The sequence below is a fragment of the Boleophthalmus pectinirostris genome, unplaced genomic scaffold (assembly GCF_026225935.1).
Source record: "Boleophthalmus pectinirostris isolate CB_2022bp ecotype Guang Dong unplaced genomic scaffold, ASM2622593v1 HiC_scaffold_23, whole genome shotgun sequence".
Classification (NCBI taxonomy): Eukaryota; Metazoa; Chordata; class Actinopteri; order Gobiiformes; family Gobiidae; genus Boleophthalmus; species Boleophthalmus pectinirostris.
Genome location: NW_026571207.1, coordinates 24,443,407 through 24,460,528, shown reverse-complemented (window position 1 = coordinate 24,460,528; position 17,122 = coordinate 24,443,407). Strand labels below are relative to the sequence as shown.

The window sequence follows — 17,122 nt, the reverse complement described above, 5'->3', positions numbered from 1 at the left end:
AAGCACTACAAGCACCTAACAAATTGACCACAACAACACAATATTCAATTTAAATACAATTTGTTATACCATAATTTTAACCATAAAATCTAAAATATATGATTTGGATCAATTTACAGTAATGAGATGTAAAAAGGTGTCATGATGTATTTACAAAGGGTCAATATAAATTTTTTGTGGCGACAGCAATTTAGCCTTGATAAGATGTGCGCTTGTCAAGGCTTGCCGTGGCTGTGAGATTGTGCCACTGCAAATGAAAGAATGGCAGCTGAGGTTTATTTTTGTTACTTTGAGAACTGCACCTGGATTATCATAACCAGCACAGTCGAAAAATTGTCCTCAGGCAAAGTATAATAATGTGGCTATAGATGTACGCTGCAGGGGAGAGGAGGGATACAGAGAAACAAATGAAACAAGATAATGCTGAGAAAGTGAGAATTATAAACATCTATCTAAGAGACAAGGAACAATCGACCTATGAGTGGATATATAACAGTAACAAACAAAAGAATTGTTCATTTAGGACATTTGGGACTTATTTTTTCTGTTGTGTCATCATGCCGAACCCTTTTGGCAATTTAGTACAGCGTCTATGACAAAGAGTCTAAATTAATGTTAGCTGTTATTGTTTAGTCCTAGTTGTTGTTTTGACCTTGTGAGGCTGATGAAGCATTATTGAGCATGTGGCATTTTGTTGTGTACAGACCTATCCATCCAGGACACACACACGCACACACTGTCTACCATGCATAAAAACGTAATACCCAAATCTCATACAAATATTTGCGGATATGTAAATGTGGAATTAGGAAGTCTGCAGAAAAACTGAATAGCTACCTAACAGTGGCCTCTAGTGGACACATGTTACTGCTGCATATTAAAATCTTGCTATGATGTGTTCAGGTACTTGTACAAGCTGAGGGACCTTCACTTGGAGGGGGAAAACTACACAGAGGCAGCATACACACTGCTGCTACATACCCGGCTGCTCAAGGTACAAACTACAATATTAAATGACTAGTCATTAGTTTGCCTTTTTGCACATACATATTCATTGCTGTCCTTTAGCTCACCCTTATCCCATGCACTTGTTACATAATTTTGACCGTGAACTTGATTCTATTTACAGATAGGTTTTTTGTACTTACACAATGTCTTTATTTCTTCAAATCCATTATATACTAAACATTTATCCCTACATTTGTATAGCTACTTTTTATTGCACTTTTATGTGAATTAAACCAGAGAGCGCCAAAGTGTCCTCTAATCTTCTCACTAAGCACAACCATTAGCTGTACATTAGTACCTTCATGCCATTTGTATTGTCTTAATGCAGTATATTGAACAAAACAAAGCATTGCATTAAATGTATTGTGTATTGTGAAGTGCATGCTTTAGCTTTGGCTAGCTCAGAACTACTTCTTAGTTCACTAATAAATATTAATATTTTAATCTTCACTCATTGTTTGTGAAGAATTGCAAATCATTTTACTAGAAGATTGCACATTTGTAACTATTATTTCTTTCTGTAAGTAACCCCTTGAACAAATAATAATAATAATAATAACAATAATAATAATAATATGTATCATTGTTGCTGCTGAATAATGAATTTCCTTTGGGCTGAATAAAGTATCTTTCTATCTACCTAATATCCTGGAGACAATATATATCCCTGAAAATACTATTGTAGTAAATTGTATGTTCAAGTTAAAAGTACAGGTAAAATAATGTTCATATTCTATCATTTGTAAACAGTAAACCATGTGTAAATACACCAATCCAAAGACTTACTTCTGCAAAATAATACAACTTGAAACAAATACTATATTGTGCTACAACTGGTGTGAAAGCTATGCCCTGCCTATTTCTTTTCAGTGGTCCGATGAAATGTGTAACCCTCTTCATGGCTCTCAGACACAGAGACAGCTCAAAGAGACACTCTACGACACCATCATCGACTACTTTGACAAGGGCAAGGTCAAGCACACTTTTCTACACTCTCTGTATACATGGCATTAATAGTGCATTATCAGCTGCAAGTTGTACAGACTGAAAATACCTACACCAGATGGTCAACAACAAGAATAAGAATGTGTTTTTTTTTCTCCTACAGGACCTAACCTTGTACCCCTTGCCCACTTTAGCATACAGTGCACTTTCACTTTTCTATGTTTAATGCTGCAAACTTATTTAGCATTCTTTGTGAGTGCCTTATATTCTTCAAAGCACTTATAAATATAATTCCCCTCTCTACAGAGTCACAACATTCATTTGGTGAGACTAAGGTGCTGCTGCTGTCACTTTGTAAATAGATTGTTTAATGGAAGATCTTTCTTTCTTGTTTCCCCCTTGTTTGTCTCCAGATGTGGGAAGAGGCCATTACTTTGTGCAAAGAGCTTGCAGAACAGTATGAAAATGAGCTGTTTGACTACGAGCTCCTCAGCAAGAGACTGGTAAAACATCACAAATACATGCCTAAACATGTTTTCAAAGAAATCTATTAAAAATGTTGTAGTCTTTTAGTTTGGGAATCTTTAGTATTTTTAGGTATTTTTAGACAGTTTTATGAAGCACAAAATAAATAAAACATGTAAAGAAACTGTATAGGATTTAACTTCTCAAAAGAAGTAGAACTAGAAAGCAGAATAGAAATAACAATAATTTATTCAGACTGAATAGTAGAAAAGAGTAAAATAAAGTTGCAGCTGCACTGTACTTCTTTTAAATAATATTACGCTGTAATTGTCCTCAGGAGTCTTCTATATAGTATTTTGTACCATTTTATATTTTGTACTCTAATGCTGAATCTTTATGATTTATAAATGACAGTCATTGTCCTTGGAGTGGTGTGCACTTTTATCCACATCCCACAGAGGTCGAGCGTTGTGCTGAGGGCAGCTTTGTCAGTGGCGCACGCACAGACTTTGTTCTTTTCAAAGCATGAGTGCACATAGCCAACAAATAAAACACCATCTCTAAATCTGCCCTTGTCTCTGCAGGAAAAACAGGCCAAGTTCTACGAGAATATAATGAAGATCCTTAGACCCAAGCCTGACTACTTTGCTGTTGGGTTCTATGGACAAGGCTACCCTCCATTTCTCAGGGTTAGTATGTGTTACCATAAAAACATGCCCTGTGCATGATATTCAACTAAAAGCGGCGTGGCATTTCAAAACCTCTCAAAAGTATCTCTATTTGATCCATGCATGCTCACAGGAAAAACAACTATAAAGACATAGTTCTAAACTGCGTATCTGTGTCTAAACGGAGATATTAAACACACAATGCACTCAAAGAAATCAATTTTATACACCCCATGGTTCTCCTTTCTGCTGTGGTCCACAAAATACACTACTCACAATAAGTTAGGGATATTGTTATTTACATGAGTGCTTTTCCTGTTTGGTCTGAATTTTAATGAAATAAGCAAGAGTTCCCTTTGATAATAATAATAATGAATGAGAAGAAACACCATTTTCATTAGTTTAATATTCATTACCCCAAAAATTTAGACAATAACAAAGATAGCCCCAAGTAACAAAAATTAACAATGTCAGTAGCGGGTGTTTCCACCATTTGCCGCAATGACAGGTTGACAGCGACGTCACATGCTCCTCACTAGCCTCATGATTTTGTTCTGAGGCAATGTGTTTCACTCTTCCACAAGTGCTACTGTACACATGGTTCTGCCATGTCATGTTGGGGTGGGGTACAATCATCCAGTCTCTGCTTCAGCTGATTCCAGACGTGCTCTATGGGGTTCAGGTCAGGGGACATTGCTGGCCATACCATATGAGGCACACTGACTTCCTGAAGTCGAGCTGTGGCACGATGTGGTGGAGCACTATCATCCATGAACAGAAAGTTGGGGGTGTGCTGGCGGAATTGGGGAATGATGATGGGTTCTATGATGTGTCTGAGGTAAGAACGTGCAGTGACTGAGCCATCTACAGTAACCAAATCTGTTTTGCACTGGTGATGCCTGCCCAGACTGTTGCACCTCCTCCACCAAAGCGAACCCTGGGGACCATGTTGACCTCGGCGTATCGCTCACATTGTAGAATCCCTATAGTGAAATTTTCAGATGGTCTTCATCTTAAGTCATGAGTTGTGTTTTGTTTCATTCAAATATGTATGAGTAACCCTTTATTATTATTCTGTCTACATCTCCAAAGATCAGAATGCTCTGTTTCACCAGCTCTAGTTTTCAAGGTCACAGCTACCTTTTACATTTTGTTCAATAGAGATTGGCAATCCCAGGGATGAACTCATCCAAATTAATCTAATGAAAGTGTGTGGAGTTAAAAAACACAGTGGAGCTCTTCCTGTATTAACACTTGACATCACAAGGTGGAAAAGAGTGTTTTCTGTTTAAGAACTCACCCTAAATATGCAGGGTTTTGTGTTAAACGTGTGAATGAAATAAAACACCATTCCGTGTATGTTTTTGATGAGGAAACAACATTATAAAAATAGCATAATATGGGCCCCTTTAACTGTCAGATTGTAAAATTGTTGGCCTGGTTTATGGTTAATATCTCTATCTCATCTAATTTATTTTTTCACAGTTCCATTCCTTAGTACAAAATAAAAAATCGATTCTACAACGTGAATGCAACCTATTGACTAAACTCCTGACTGCTCCAAACCTACAGCACTAGTGTCAGATTCAATCTTGGCAGTACAATATTGATGTGGAATAACAGAACAGAACACGTTGAGGTGAAAGTGTTGAAGCAGGGTGGAGCTGGTGTTGAAAATATCAAGTGTGTTGTGTAACAAAAGAAAAGGAAAGGTGTAAGAAAAGAGAGCAGTGGCCCCAGATAAAAGACAAGAGGCAGAGCTGTAGCTAACAGGGTGGGAAACATAAACATGGAGCCTCCCTCTGCTTGTGGAGGTTTGTTTGACCTAAAAGATGGATAGAATTAAGAATGAGGACATTGCTGGTACTTGTAGTGTTGTAGATGTTTTGAAGGTCAAAGAGGCAGGGGGCTTGGAATGCTGTAAAGGGTAAGTTTACCCAGGGCTTAATACACAGGGCTATCAAGAATATTGTGATGTGAATTGATCATAAGAAACAGACCCAACAATATAGTTTAGAATTAGACTTAGACTTAGACAAACTTTATTAAACCTCAACGGAAATTATTCGGACATAGTAGCTCACACATCACAATAAATATAATAACAAAAAGCAAAAATATAAATGGTAATAATAAATTCAAAATAAGTAGCAAAAATAACAAGAGACTGGTGTCAAATAAAGTATAATGATAAAATGTATATGTGCATGTATATTTGTACTCAGTGTCCCTGAAAAGAGAACAGACAAAATGCTTTGGAAATGTGCAGAGGAAGGAAAATGTAAAACAGTACTAAGTTGAAGATTAGAGGGATATACTGAAAAATTATGGCATAGAAAGGATGAATATATTTTATATTTCTCATTCTTACCTGGTTTAATTTGCCATTCCAACCAAGCATGTCAAAAGCAATTATAGAAATCTAAAAATCAATCTGCGGGTGTATTGACATAGTTAGGTCAATCTAGATCTTTTCAATTATATTACATGGATTCGGTCAATGTACAGTGTGAGTGTCTTATTAGATTTGGACATACTTAAGATGCATTTTAGTATTGACGGCACACTCTTGCCTGTATTGACAATAGAACAAGGTGTTTATCCATCGTGGGAAGGAGTACGAACGCAGGGAGGACTTCCAGAACCATCTCATGTCCCAGTTCCCCAGTTCTGTGCGCCTCAACACAACCACCATGCCTGGGGACGACATACGAGAATCTCCCCTACAGTGTATCCTTAAATGTGCAAAATGGATTAAGTAATGCTTATTTATGTATGTATTTATGATTATTGATACTTTGCAGCTCACATCATCAATATTCCCTGGGGGTATGAAGATAAACTATGAACTTTATTTTAACCTAATTTGACGAGAAAGAACTGACTTTGTTGGAAGTAAAAGAGGTGAGATTATTTATGCGCTTTAAAAAGTCTCTCAGTTAGTCTCTCTTACCTTTTTGTTTAAAAACAAACACCTAAACAGGACCATGAATGCTCGTATTGACTCCTGAAAATGTGTTGTTTAGTACATTTTAATTAATTTATTTGTTCTTTGTTTTTTTTAGTATTAGAATTTTCCGATAATCTAAAAACTTTTTTGTTGTTGTTGCTCATGTGTGCATCCTCTCACCATTGTAACTAATTGCCCCAGCAGCGTGATGTCCCTGCGAAGTATCTATTGGCAAATGCAAAAGAACTGAAAGATGGTAAGCTTTAGCGCTGTTGCCTCAAAGAAAAAAATGTTCTGGATTTAATTCACAGACTTTGCATTGTGGAGTGAACTTTTTTCATAATTAATAAAAAATTTACACTTCTGCGGGCCACTTCTGTCAAACATCAGCCTATACAACTGGTTAATAGTCCCCAAGCCCTGTACAGCTCTTGCACACTACTCGTGATAGGTGTCAGTAAGTGTAAAAGAACATTTTGAAGGGTATAACATTTTTAAAGGTGCACTTGGCACTTTTCTGGTGGACAATCTGTCACCTGCTTGTCTCTGTTCAGATATTGCATTGCCTGGAATGTTCCACAGTATGGCATGAACATATAACAGTCTCAATTGTGATAAGCAGGGGACATCACTTGGCCAAGTTACAGGTCTGATCAGTGGAGAGGCTAGCCTGCTCACAGTAACAATGCATGTTTTTGAACAGTTGTAAATGAAGAAAGGCTAGATACATTTAATGCCACTGTTGAATTCTCAAAACGGCAAGTTAAGCAATAATTATTTTGCTATTTTTGTTATTTTGTTATTTTTATTAGGAAATGTTGTTTTTGCTTTACTGTTTGATTCCTGAGTAACCCTGTTCAGATATACAATGCTTTACTGTGCAACCTGTGCTGGAGATACCCCCTCGCCTGAAGAACAAACCAGTGCCTGACCAGATTATCAAGTCAGTTCTATTTGATCTAATCTATGTTTGTATGGACCAATATGCAAATTTAAATTTAGATCGAAAAGAATGTGTCTCTGATAGTGCCACATTTTCAATCTTGTAGTGGAAACTGTTTAATTTGTTTTCGCTGTTTGACTTGCCTTCGCTCACAGCTTCTACAAGTCCAACTACGTGCAGCGCTTTCACTACTCCCGGCCTGTGAGGAAAGGACCTGTGGATCCGAACAATGAGTTTACTGTGAGTTTCTTTTATGAATAAATTGATTTATTACCATGACAATGACACAATACTTTTACATTTATACATTATTCGCCTTACAACACACATTGATGCTTAATACATTCTTACAACTCTTACAAATTGAAAACATTGAAAATCGCAGCTAGTGCAGATGTTATAAATGATTTGAAAGACCTATTCAGTTTTCGTTTGCCATGTTTTTGCAGTCCATGTGGATAGAGCGAGCCACATTCACCACAGTGTACAAGTTGCCTGGGATCCTGCGCTGGTTTGAAGCCTCTGACATTAAACATGTAAGTCTGTTTGAACTCTGTGTTTGCTTTCAGCTCCATTGCCTCCAGTGTTACAGCTCCCATTCCTTCATTGCAGATTCTGTCTATTTTAACTCTTTTCATTAATTATTTACTTTAGTTACATTGTCACACATAGTCACCTACTGCCTCCATCCCATTGTCTTTTGTTATCTATGTATTTATTCATGGCCAGACGACCTTGTCACCACTGGAAAATGCCATTGAGACGATGGAGTCCACCAATGAGAAGATCCTGACCATGATTAACCAGTATCAGGCTGACTGGAGTCTACCCATCAACCCTCTGTCCATGCTGCTCAATGGCATTGTGGACCCAGCGGTCATGGGAGGCTTTGCTAAATATGAAAAAGTAAGTTAAAATATTAAAAAGTTTGAATTAGTTCTGTATAAGCTCAGCATGACATAACATAATTCTATGGTGTAGCACAAATTTACTAAATTTATAATGAAAAACATTATAGGTGCAGTTCCTTATTTGTGGTAAATTGGGCATATCCTTTATACCCTTTTAAAATCAAAAATGTACCTGGAGTTTTCTTTATTCATGCTTATTATTACATTAATTATTTTTACAAAGCCGTCTTTCTTTGAGAAATCACTCAACCACTCAATATCTCCCCTGATTATTATATAATATTAAATACAAAAACATAAAATACAAATGTCATGCTGACCAAAAGCATGTTTGAAAGCCTCTTAAGGCAAACATGTTTTCCCCCGATTTAGGCCTTCTTTACTGACGAGTACACTCAAGAGCATCCAGAAGACAGAGACAAACTGATGCGCCTCAAAGACTTAATTGCATGGCAGGTGAGAATCAGTCATACATGCTAATAGCTAATTTTTGTATAGTATTTAATTGATTATGACATTATGTTTATTTAATAGATCCCGTTACTTGGAGGAGGAATCTCTCTCCATGGAAAGAGAGTGACTGATGACCTCCGACCTTTCCACGAGCGTATGGAAGAGTGTTTCAAAGAGCTGAAGAAAAAAGTGGAGAAGGAGTACGGCGTGAGAGAGCTGGTAAGAAATGAACAGAAGAGGACAATAAACAAGATGTCATTACAGGATCCAAACATTTCATCTCAGAACGTTGTGGCTCTTATAAGCAATTTCATTAAGTTGCAAATTAGCTCACCCAGGTAAAGATCAAAGTAGTCACAAAAGTCATTGAGAAGAAGTTGATTTGTGATTTTAACTTTTTTTAAATTCAAATGCACCTTGACTGGACTGTGCTAGCATGGCTTAATATGGTCATTAACTTGCAAATAGCCTAGCTCCTTCAGGACAGTTCACGCTAATGATGTGCAGGCAGGCTCATTTGGAAGAAACTCTTGCCTGAAAAGTAAAATCCAGCTACACAGATTTCATTTGTTTTGCCTAAAGCATTTTTTCATGTGTTGTAGCCCGATCTGGATGAGAGAAAGTCCACGCGTCCTCGCTCCATGTTGCGATCTTACCGTCAGTCAATCATCTCCATTTCATCATTGCAAGGCTCTGAATGTAGCACCCCTACCAAGCTGAATATTGACAGGTAAAGTTTAAATATAACAGTCATAATGATATGGTTTGCTTTGTCTCTGTAGTGTCATGGTTTCACTGCATTGTGTTGTTTGTATCTGTGTACATCAGAGGGAGGTGGTGATTATAATGTCATTGTTTATTTTTTCATTCAATGACAATAAAGGAATCAAGCAATAAATCAATGATGGTAATAAAACATCTAAAAAAAGTCTAAATTGTTGAAAGTATGTAGTTTTTTAACCATAACTTTCAAGACTATTATGAAACTATGAAACTTTATCAGTGTCTTTTTGCTGTCCATGTTTTCACCTAAATCTTAAAATAATGTCAAATAATAATTTATTATTTATTTTATTATTTATATTTTATTATTATATTATGTTGTAAATAAAAAGTTTGGAGGAGGCACCACTGGGTAGTAGTAAATTCGAGTAATAATAGTGTCTTTAATTTACAGTTATAATTGAGAATTTCTTCCCAAGTAAATGTTCTTGGTTAAGTGCAAATTGTCACTACTGCCAGAGGTCAAGATTTATCTACTAACCTTGGAGTAGCACAAGAAGCCCTCAGATCCAGTTAGAAGTACCCTCCACTGCATTAAATGACAGAGATTTGTCCTGATTTACAGCCAGCCTGAGCCCCAAAGTCGATATTTAACACTGTCCATTGACTTTCCCCTTGTCCTCTGCTCAGGGATATACCACCAGAGTCACCGGTGTGGCCGTCTACTCTGCCACGCTCCAGCGGCAGTGTGAGCACAAACACAGGGGAGGAGGTGGTTACCGTTGGCGATGCAGAGGTCAGACTCAGGAAGAGTAAGAAGAAGAAGAAAAGGAGCAGTATGATCTTCATCACAGAGGAGAGGGAGCGGACAAGCACACTGGAGACCAAGAGGGTAGGATGCAAAGTCACATTAGAAATGTTAATGGAAAACATGTTGAACTTTGGAAGTATATTTTTGTTGATACATGTAAGTACAATATCATTCAAATGCTAGGCTGTGAAAGAAAGAAGCAAGATTAACAATCAATACAGTGTAATTGTAAATCAGTGAAGAGACCCACAAATCAGTCAATCAAAATTACTTAATAGGGGCAATTTAATCACATTAAGCTGTGAAATACAATAAAAAGCTAAATCAAAAGACTCTTTACTCTTAACAGGTAGGTGATCAGATCCAGGGTCAGGGCAGTTTAAGGAAATGAGTAGCTCTCAGGACAAAAGTGTCCCTCCTCTGTGTCATCTGTATCCTGCAGCATAACAGCAGCCTCCAGGGGGAGACATGTGGACTTTGGAGACGCAATAGGAAAGCCTCTTCTAAACCTCTCTTTCACTCCACTTTGTTGTCAGTGTTGAGACGGGCCATTATTTCCTGTAAAATGCATTCTGCCAAATTTGATGTAGAAAGCCTGTTGCATTGTTGTAAAGTAATTGTTGTATTGTTGTCCAAGCAGATGGATACAGGAAAAACAAACTGAAGAAACTGCTCAAATCACCTAATCCTGTCCTAGATCCTTAGCTTCTGTCCTTTGAACTGTATAAGCTGCACTTCCCCAAATATTAAGTTAAAAATGTAACAATGAAAAAATTACAAACTGTTCAGTGTTCCAGCCAGTCAGCCACAAGAGCAGCCGAGCTCGACCATGGCACGACGGATAGAACAAAGTTGGATAGAAAGTCTTTTTAAGACCTAGAGACGTATGCAAGCAAATGAGAGAGAGGAAAAAAAAGATTAAATAATAGACAAATAGGAAAAATAAATAATAATAAGAGAAATGTAAAAAATGCAAAATTATAATCAGTTAAAGAAAGACTTAAACATTGATAAAGGACTGCCTTTATGTATGATGTGCATGATCTTTGTCTCCCTCTAGCTGTCGAAGAAGCAGGAGTTCCGCAGTGACACCAACCTGTGTGAGCCCACTGAGGGGACTGTGAGGTTAACCAACTCTAGATCCCTACCCACAATAACAGGTGACACGCTATAGTACATCAATTAACATTAAACTCCCACTTAGAATGTATTTAATATCCAGAGAAATGGCTATACAATATGCCAATTATTTGCCACTAACTAATCAGTTAATTGAATAATAATCATGTGAACTATATATGGATTTTTTTTACCCAGACATGCATATATATATATATATATATATATATATATATATATATATATATATATATATATATAACAAAGCTTAAACTATGCACTACATTATAAAAATATATAATTTGAATCTTTTGGTCCCCCATTTGAGTCTCACTTCCATATTGTACCCAAGTTTGCACAGTCACCTTGCACAGTACACTAATTCAGAAGGCTCAGTGCACTTATGTTCCTTTGGCCTTTTGCCATATCGGCCTGTGCCAGCAGGGCCTGTATCGACCCTGGTGTTAATAGACTTCCTCTGATTAGCACTGCTGCAAACACAATGTACTGTCTTAGCGAACATGCACGGCCCGGTAGAAAATGCTGCTGTAGCAGAGTGTCTGGCTGCTTCACTCTGTCCTAGGTCTTTTTATAATTGGGTTGTCATGGCGGCACATATATCTTTAAAATATCTCGTGCTTTTTGCTTTATGTCCAGGTCTTTCATTGTCAGTGGTGGGGGGGCCGGAGGAGGTCGAAGCTGCTCGAGCAAGAAGGGACAGCAAGAGCATGTCCGTGTGTGTGACATCAGATCGAACTGCAGACAGACGATCAAAAGGTGTTATCAACCTGCTCTTCAAATCCAAGGTGAGAGAGTGCAAGTGTTAAAGTACAAGTTGTATACTGTTACAGGCCCTCACTGGTACATACACATTCTCATCTGCAATTGTACACTCTTTGTCTACTCATTTGTATGTATTATATCTTTGTGTAGTTAGTTAGTTAATTTTCTTCAGTCACTGACATAATCATTAATCATGTTACAGTGATTTATGAATAACACAAAAATAACACATAACACTTCAGTAATTCTAGGCTGAAGTTTAGCATTTATTTTTTATTAACCTTTGCCTAACATATAAAATAGAATACAATACAAGATGGCAGAAAATGTATTTACAGTACTTGTCTATATTATGTATAAAGTTATATGTTTTATATGCTCTAGCTAAGAAACTGTTAATTAGAAGTAAAAAAAAAAAAAAAATAAATCATAATACAGATTTAAATATTTTTGCAACCAAATGTTTAATTTATATATTTTGTATAGGGTATATGCAGTATAGATTAGGTGAATGATTCCAAACAAAATGTACAGAGATTCTGTACTGAGTATGCAGTGAAGTAAAAAAAATATACTGTACAATTATTTTATATGCATTGAATCCATTTATTTGTTTTAACAGAGCTCCAAGACTGAGGACGCCAAGCACAGTGATTCTACCAAAAACATTAATGAACATTTCTGAAGTGAATCATTTGTTTGACTCAGCATTTTTTTATTGATTTATTGAATAGAAGTTTACATAAACAACCAGCTGGAGGCAATGCTGTTTTCATAATTACTCAGCTCACCCGTCAGAAGCACTATAGCTCTGGTCTAATGTGACTGATTTTCTTACTTATCAATAAAGGCTATTTTTGCTGTGTGACCTTTTTAGAGGGTAATTTTAATGTTTTTGCAGTGAAGCTAAATGCCATCTTACAGCTTTTCAATCAATGTTAGCCTCTGCTGCTGAGTGCACACAAACATCCCATTGAAGTGCCTGATTAAAAAGCTCCATGTTGTACAGTTTTCACTACTGTGTCTGGGTAAAGTTAATGGGAAAATCATAATTTAAGCAATGTTCAAAGGTTGCCTTGACCTCTCAGTAAAGGGCAGCAAAACTCATGAACACAACTCAAAAGCCTTCGCAGCAAGATGAATAAATGCAGTTGCAAGTGGGCACACATCAGTTAACTAAAATATTATGGAAATTATATGCTATTAAAAATGAAAGAAGTGGATTGTAAGCATACAAAATTAAATGGTTCATTTAATTATTTATTTCAGTTTTGACTTGTAAGGGAATACTGAATTTGGCTTCCACTGTCAATGCACTTCTATTGACAGTGCAGCAGGACATTTGGGAGTCAGTGGAGAGATACTTTTTGTTTGTTGAAGCTGGGATTCAAACGATATTAAAGTACGGTAAGTTTGTACATTATAGCCCCGGCAAACCCCCTCTCTAGGCCTGTCACAATAACAAAACTAGTCTAAATGTATAATATTGTAAAAAAAATTAGCTGCAATACATAAATGGCAGAATTAAACACTTTAGCACTTAGTTTCCATCTGTAATGAGTCGTAGAAGTTATTAATTCTACCTTTTACAGCTTAAATCTTATCATGTAGCCAAAAAATAACCAAAAATGCTCTAGTTGTGCAAAGAAAATGTACACATGATAAATACTGACCCAAAAAATATAGTTCTAGCTTTCATGTATTGAATGATAAGTCAATACAGTAATTGTCGTAACAGGCCTAACTATCTCCCTAATTTTTCAGATTTTTAATGAGTGGTGTGCAGTTCCTGTATGAGTCCACATTTTACTGTATGGGTCTTTATCCTAAATGATCTATAAGCTCTTATAGTAAAATGCATAGCCATATGCTTGGACATCACCCGCTTTGGACTTGAAAGACTGTGACATGCTTATGTTTGAATGCTACCTGCCCACCTGGCCAGTTCTGCTGATGCTGTTGTCAATTTGATGAAAAAAGGCAGGGAAGTGTAAATAAGGAAATAACCCCAGAGATCTTCAAGGTCTAAGTCTACACAGCTTTTGTGATTGAAAAGTTTGCTGCACGCTGGATGGATTTTCTTCAGATTACAAGAGAATTTGTTCTGGGGCGTAAAGGAACGCTTCAATGGTGATAAATAGAAATAGTGAAAAGTCATGAACTGCACAAACGCAGTGGCTTTTAACCCATGTGGTTGTATTATTTAATAAATAGGCTAAGGCATTCATCAGTTATTATGATTACAGATGGTAAATAGATCGTTCCACAAAAAAACAATACTTTAATGGTGCAATATGTAACTTTTTTGATTGGGATGTTCACAACATACTTGTTGCCATATAAATGTTATTTCTTTGGCTGCATACTATGTGTGTGCTTGCCTATCCACAGACCAGCAACTCTGGTGAGATCACCTGCTTGTCTTCATGAATAATTTCAGGCAAAGCAATAACAGCTCCTTAGAGTCGAGCATGTGGCAACCCTTTCAACAGAAAAATTGTGTGTTTTTTTTAAAATTATAATTTAATAATTATTATTACTTTATTATTATTATTATTTTTTTTTTTTTTTTACAGTATTTTATATACTTGATACTCTGTCTTTGGTTCTTTATTGGTTTAAAGAATAAAAGGGATATGAGCACACTTTCTTGACTCCATTGACATTATTTAATACATTGCTATTGGTGGTTAAAGCGAGGCAATTTCATTTGAATGGAAAAATGACATTAAAGTCAGTAAGAGAACTACAACCTCAACTCCACAGGCTAAAGGTCATGATGTTATAAAAATACATTCACATTTGTTCTGTTTTAATGATTTGTGAATGCAGATGAAAGTCAGTACACATCACACAACCTAGCATAAAGTCCTTGCTGACAGTACTGCAGGGATATATACAGTAACTGGCAGAACCCAAATTACAATGGACATATGTTTTCTGACTTATTAAATCCATCATTATTCCACAGCACGCTGACCACCAGATTTCTTCAGAGCTAAGCCTAAAGCTGTTACGAATGCTTTGAACAATCCAATGCAAAATAAATTAAAGATTTTGAGAGTATAATAAATAGTTTAATAGATCTCAGACTGTGTATTACTGAAAAGTGGACAAGCCATTTCAGGTATGTAAGATTTCCCTATCTCTAATCCACCTCTTTGTTTATCTGAACAGTTCATTGTAAAACGTAGCAATGATGCATGCCAAATAGGCTTTCATTATTGGACAAAGTTTTCAGAGTCAATATTTATTTCAACAGTATGCAGTCCAACTGACCTGTTTCTACGACCTTTGATTCAGTGACTAAACTATCTTGCATATTTAAGTGGTTGAGGTCAATGTTATTAATTCTGACATTTTGTTAATCGTGTGCAGCATAAATTACTTGGGTGATAATACGCCTCATAGGTTTTCTGCAATTTTCTGATGAAGTAATTTAATCTGTCAAGACCACAATATTCATCCCAATTATCAAAAATGGACAAACGAACGCACACTCCATGCACAGCTACTACAGTGGGTAAGTAAACATAACCCGTGTCCATACTAGGCTATGTCTCGTCAGATTCCCAGAGGACAACACTGCTGCTGTAGAAGAGTTGTTTCTTAGGTTTTCTTGTCCAAACAGAGTGAACACAAATCTCATGGGATTGTTTTTTTTACTGTATTATTCATAGAATGCTCTTGTGGATTACCATATTGGCAGTAAACTTGTCACTTCTGAAAACAATGGAAGAAATTGACACGCATGCCTACATGTTCTCATTATAATAACTACTAAATTGAAAATATGCCTGTAAATATCATAAATCGTTATTTGTATAAACACGGCAGCAACGTTGTTTAGCGTTGTAGTATGTATCTTTTACCACAAGGAGGCAGAAGAGCACTACTGTAAGCCAAACGGGAGCGGGAACTACTGTCCTCAGGTAACGAATATCAACAATGGATCTATTTTATCAACTCAACATATTATGATTTTGAAGGAAGAAATGTCGAATAAGGATTACGTAAGGCCAGTCAATAGGCTTAGTTCTGTTTTTTTCCTTTTTTCTTTGCATTGCATCTCAGTTTGTCGTGTGGCAACTTTCTCCTGTGGGAGCTACTCACATGGTCTGTCATTGGAAAATCACATTCTTCTCTGGAAAGATGGTGAGAACTGTCACACATAGCAGTCCCATCATGCTCATCCTCTTTTTTCTAAAGTCCTGGTAACTCTATTTACCTACTAACCAACCAAGCATTTGAAAACTATAATATAGATTTGTGTGGTTATTGGTTAGAGGTTTCTCCCAAGATTTTGTCCCTAAATTATATGAGTACGCTTCCCTTGTCCTATTTAAAGGTGGACTTTGTAACTTTTTTGAGAGAAGGTCCACCTGCTTGTCTCCGGAGACATGTAACTGCTTTGTAGTTTGCTTTGATTTGGTGTTCTTGCCAAGAAAATAGCTTGTAAAAATATTATGCGAGGTGGGTCATCTCTCATTGATCTGACTTGTAATATGCATGACCTGCTTGCTTCCATGGAGACAGATGATCTTCATGTCACACTGTGGAACATTCAAGGCCATGGAAACCAGCATGTGGCTTACCTCCCCCGAATGGTTACATAGTGCACCCAAATCATAGTAAACCTTAATCTATTGTGTCTTAATTTTTGAAGGATCATAGCGGTTCACATGTGGTAACGTGAATCTTTGTAAAACCAAGTTAATTGATGTATTTATTTTTTCTACAGGGCAATGACAATTTGACGGTTAGGTCAGAAGAGGGCAGTGTTGCGACACACCAGAGGAAAGTGGCTGCTTGGGGGAGTCGTCATAAGGTGAGCTGGTGAATTGACCATAGAGAGTGGTAAATCTGTAATGACAACAACCGGCAAAGCACAGTTAATCTTTCACTCCATTTCTCAATCTTTTCTCGTCAAATTGTCTTCGCACCTCTGCTTCAATTTTCATTGGGCACAGCTAGTGTAATCCTGTTATGCCTTTTTGTTTGCATTTTAAGTAGGCTATGTCAGCATTCATGTTATCTGTACTTTGACAGGTTTGTAAACTGTGATTGAATAGAAACAAGCAAGCAAACGAATAGTGTTGTTGATTTTAATGGGGCTTCTGTGTGATCCTTAATCTGACAGTTCATCAAAGCAGAACCTGTTATGGCCCTAAGAAAAAGCCTTGCATCTGCAGAAAAATTTGTATGGTTTAGACTACAAGTTTTACTAAAAGATCAGAGAAAAGTTGTCATTAATGAATCCCTGAACTGCATTTTTTTTTTTTAAATGTCTTCATTCCTCTGAACACTACTTACATTCTAGATATTGATCAGTATGTCAAATAT

General features: G+C 36.6%; 1 protein-coding gene across 1 annotated transcript in view; it reads left to right on the top strand.

The window, feature by feature from the left end:
- The window catches only part of LOC110162300 (dedicator of cytokinesis protein 2), an 85,821-nt gene extending 73,027 nt beyond the window's left edge, over positions 1 to 12,794 (top strand). Inside the window, 16 exon segments of the mRNA XM_020927171.2 lie at positions 904 to 994; positions 1,879 to 1,980; positions 2,367 to 2,456; positions 3,003 to 3,107; positions 5,675 to 5,816; positions 6,898 to 6,979; positions 7,135 to 7,219; positions 7,429 to 7,515; positions 7,709 to 7,885; positions 8,263 to 8,346; positions 8,425 to 8,562; positions 8,946 to 9,073; positions 9,757 to 9,958; positions 10,938 to 11,037; positions 11,654 to 11,802; positions 12,402 to 12,794. Of these exon segments, the coding sequence (XP_020782830.1) occupies positions 904 to 994; positions 1,879 to 1,980; positions 2,367 to 2,456; positions 3,003 to 3,107; positions 5,675 to 5,816; positions 6,898 to 6,979; positions 7,135 to 7,219; positions 7,429 to 7,515; positions 7,709 to 7,885; positions 8,263 to 8,346; positions 8,425 to 8,562; positions 8,946 to 9,073; positions 9,757 to 9,958; positions 10,938 to 11,037; positions 11,654 to 11,802; positions 12,402 to 12,464 (1,825 nt within the window). The 3' untranslated portion in view covers positions 12,465 to 12,794.
- The last annotated feature ends 4,328 nt before the right edge of the window (positions 12,795 to 17,122 follow it).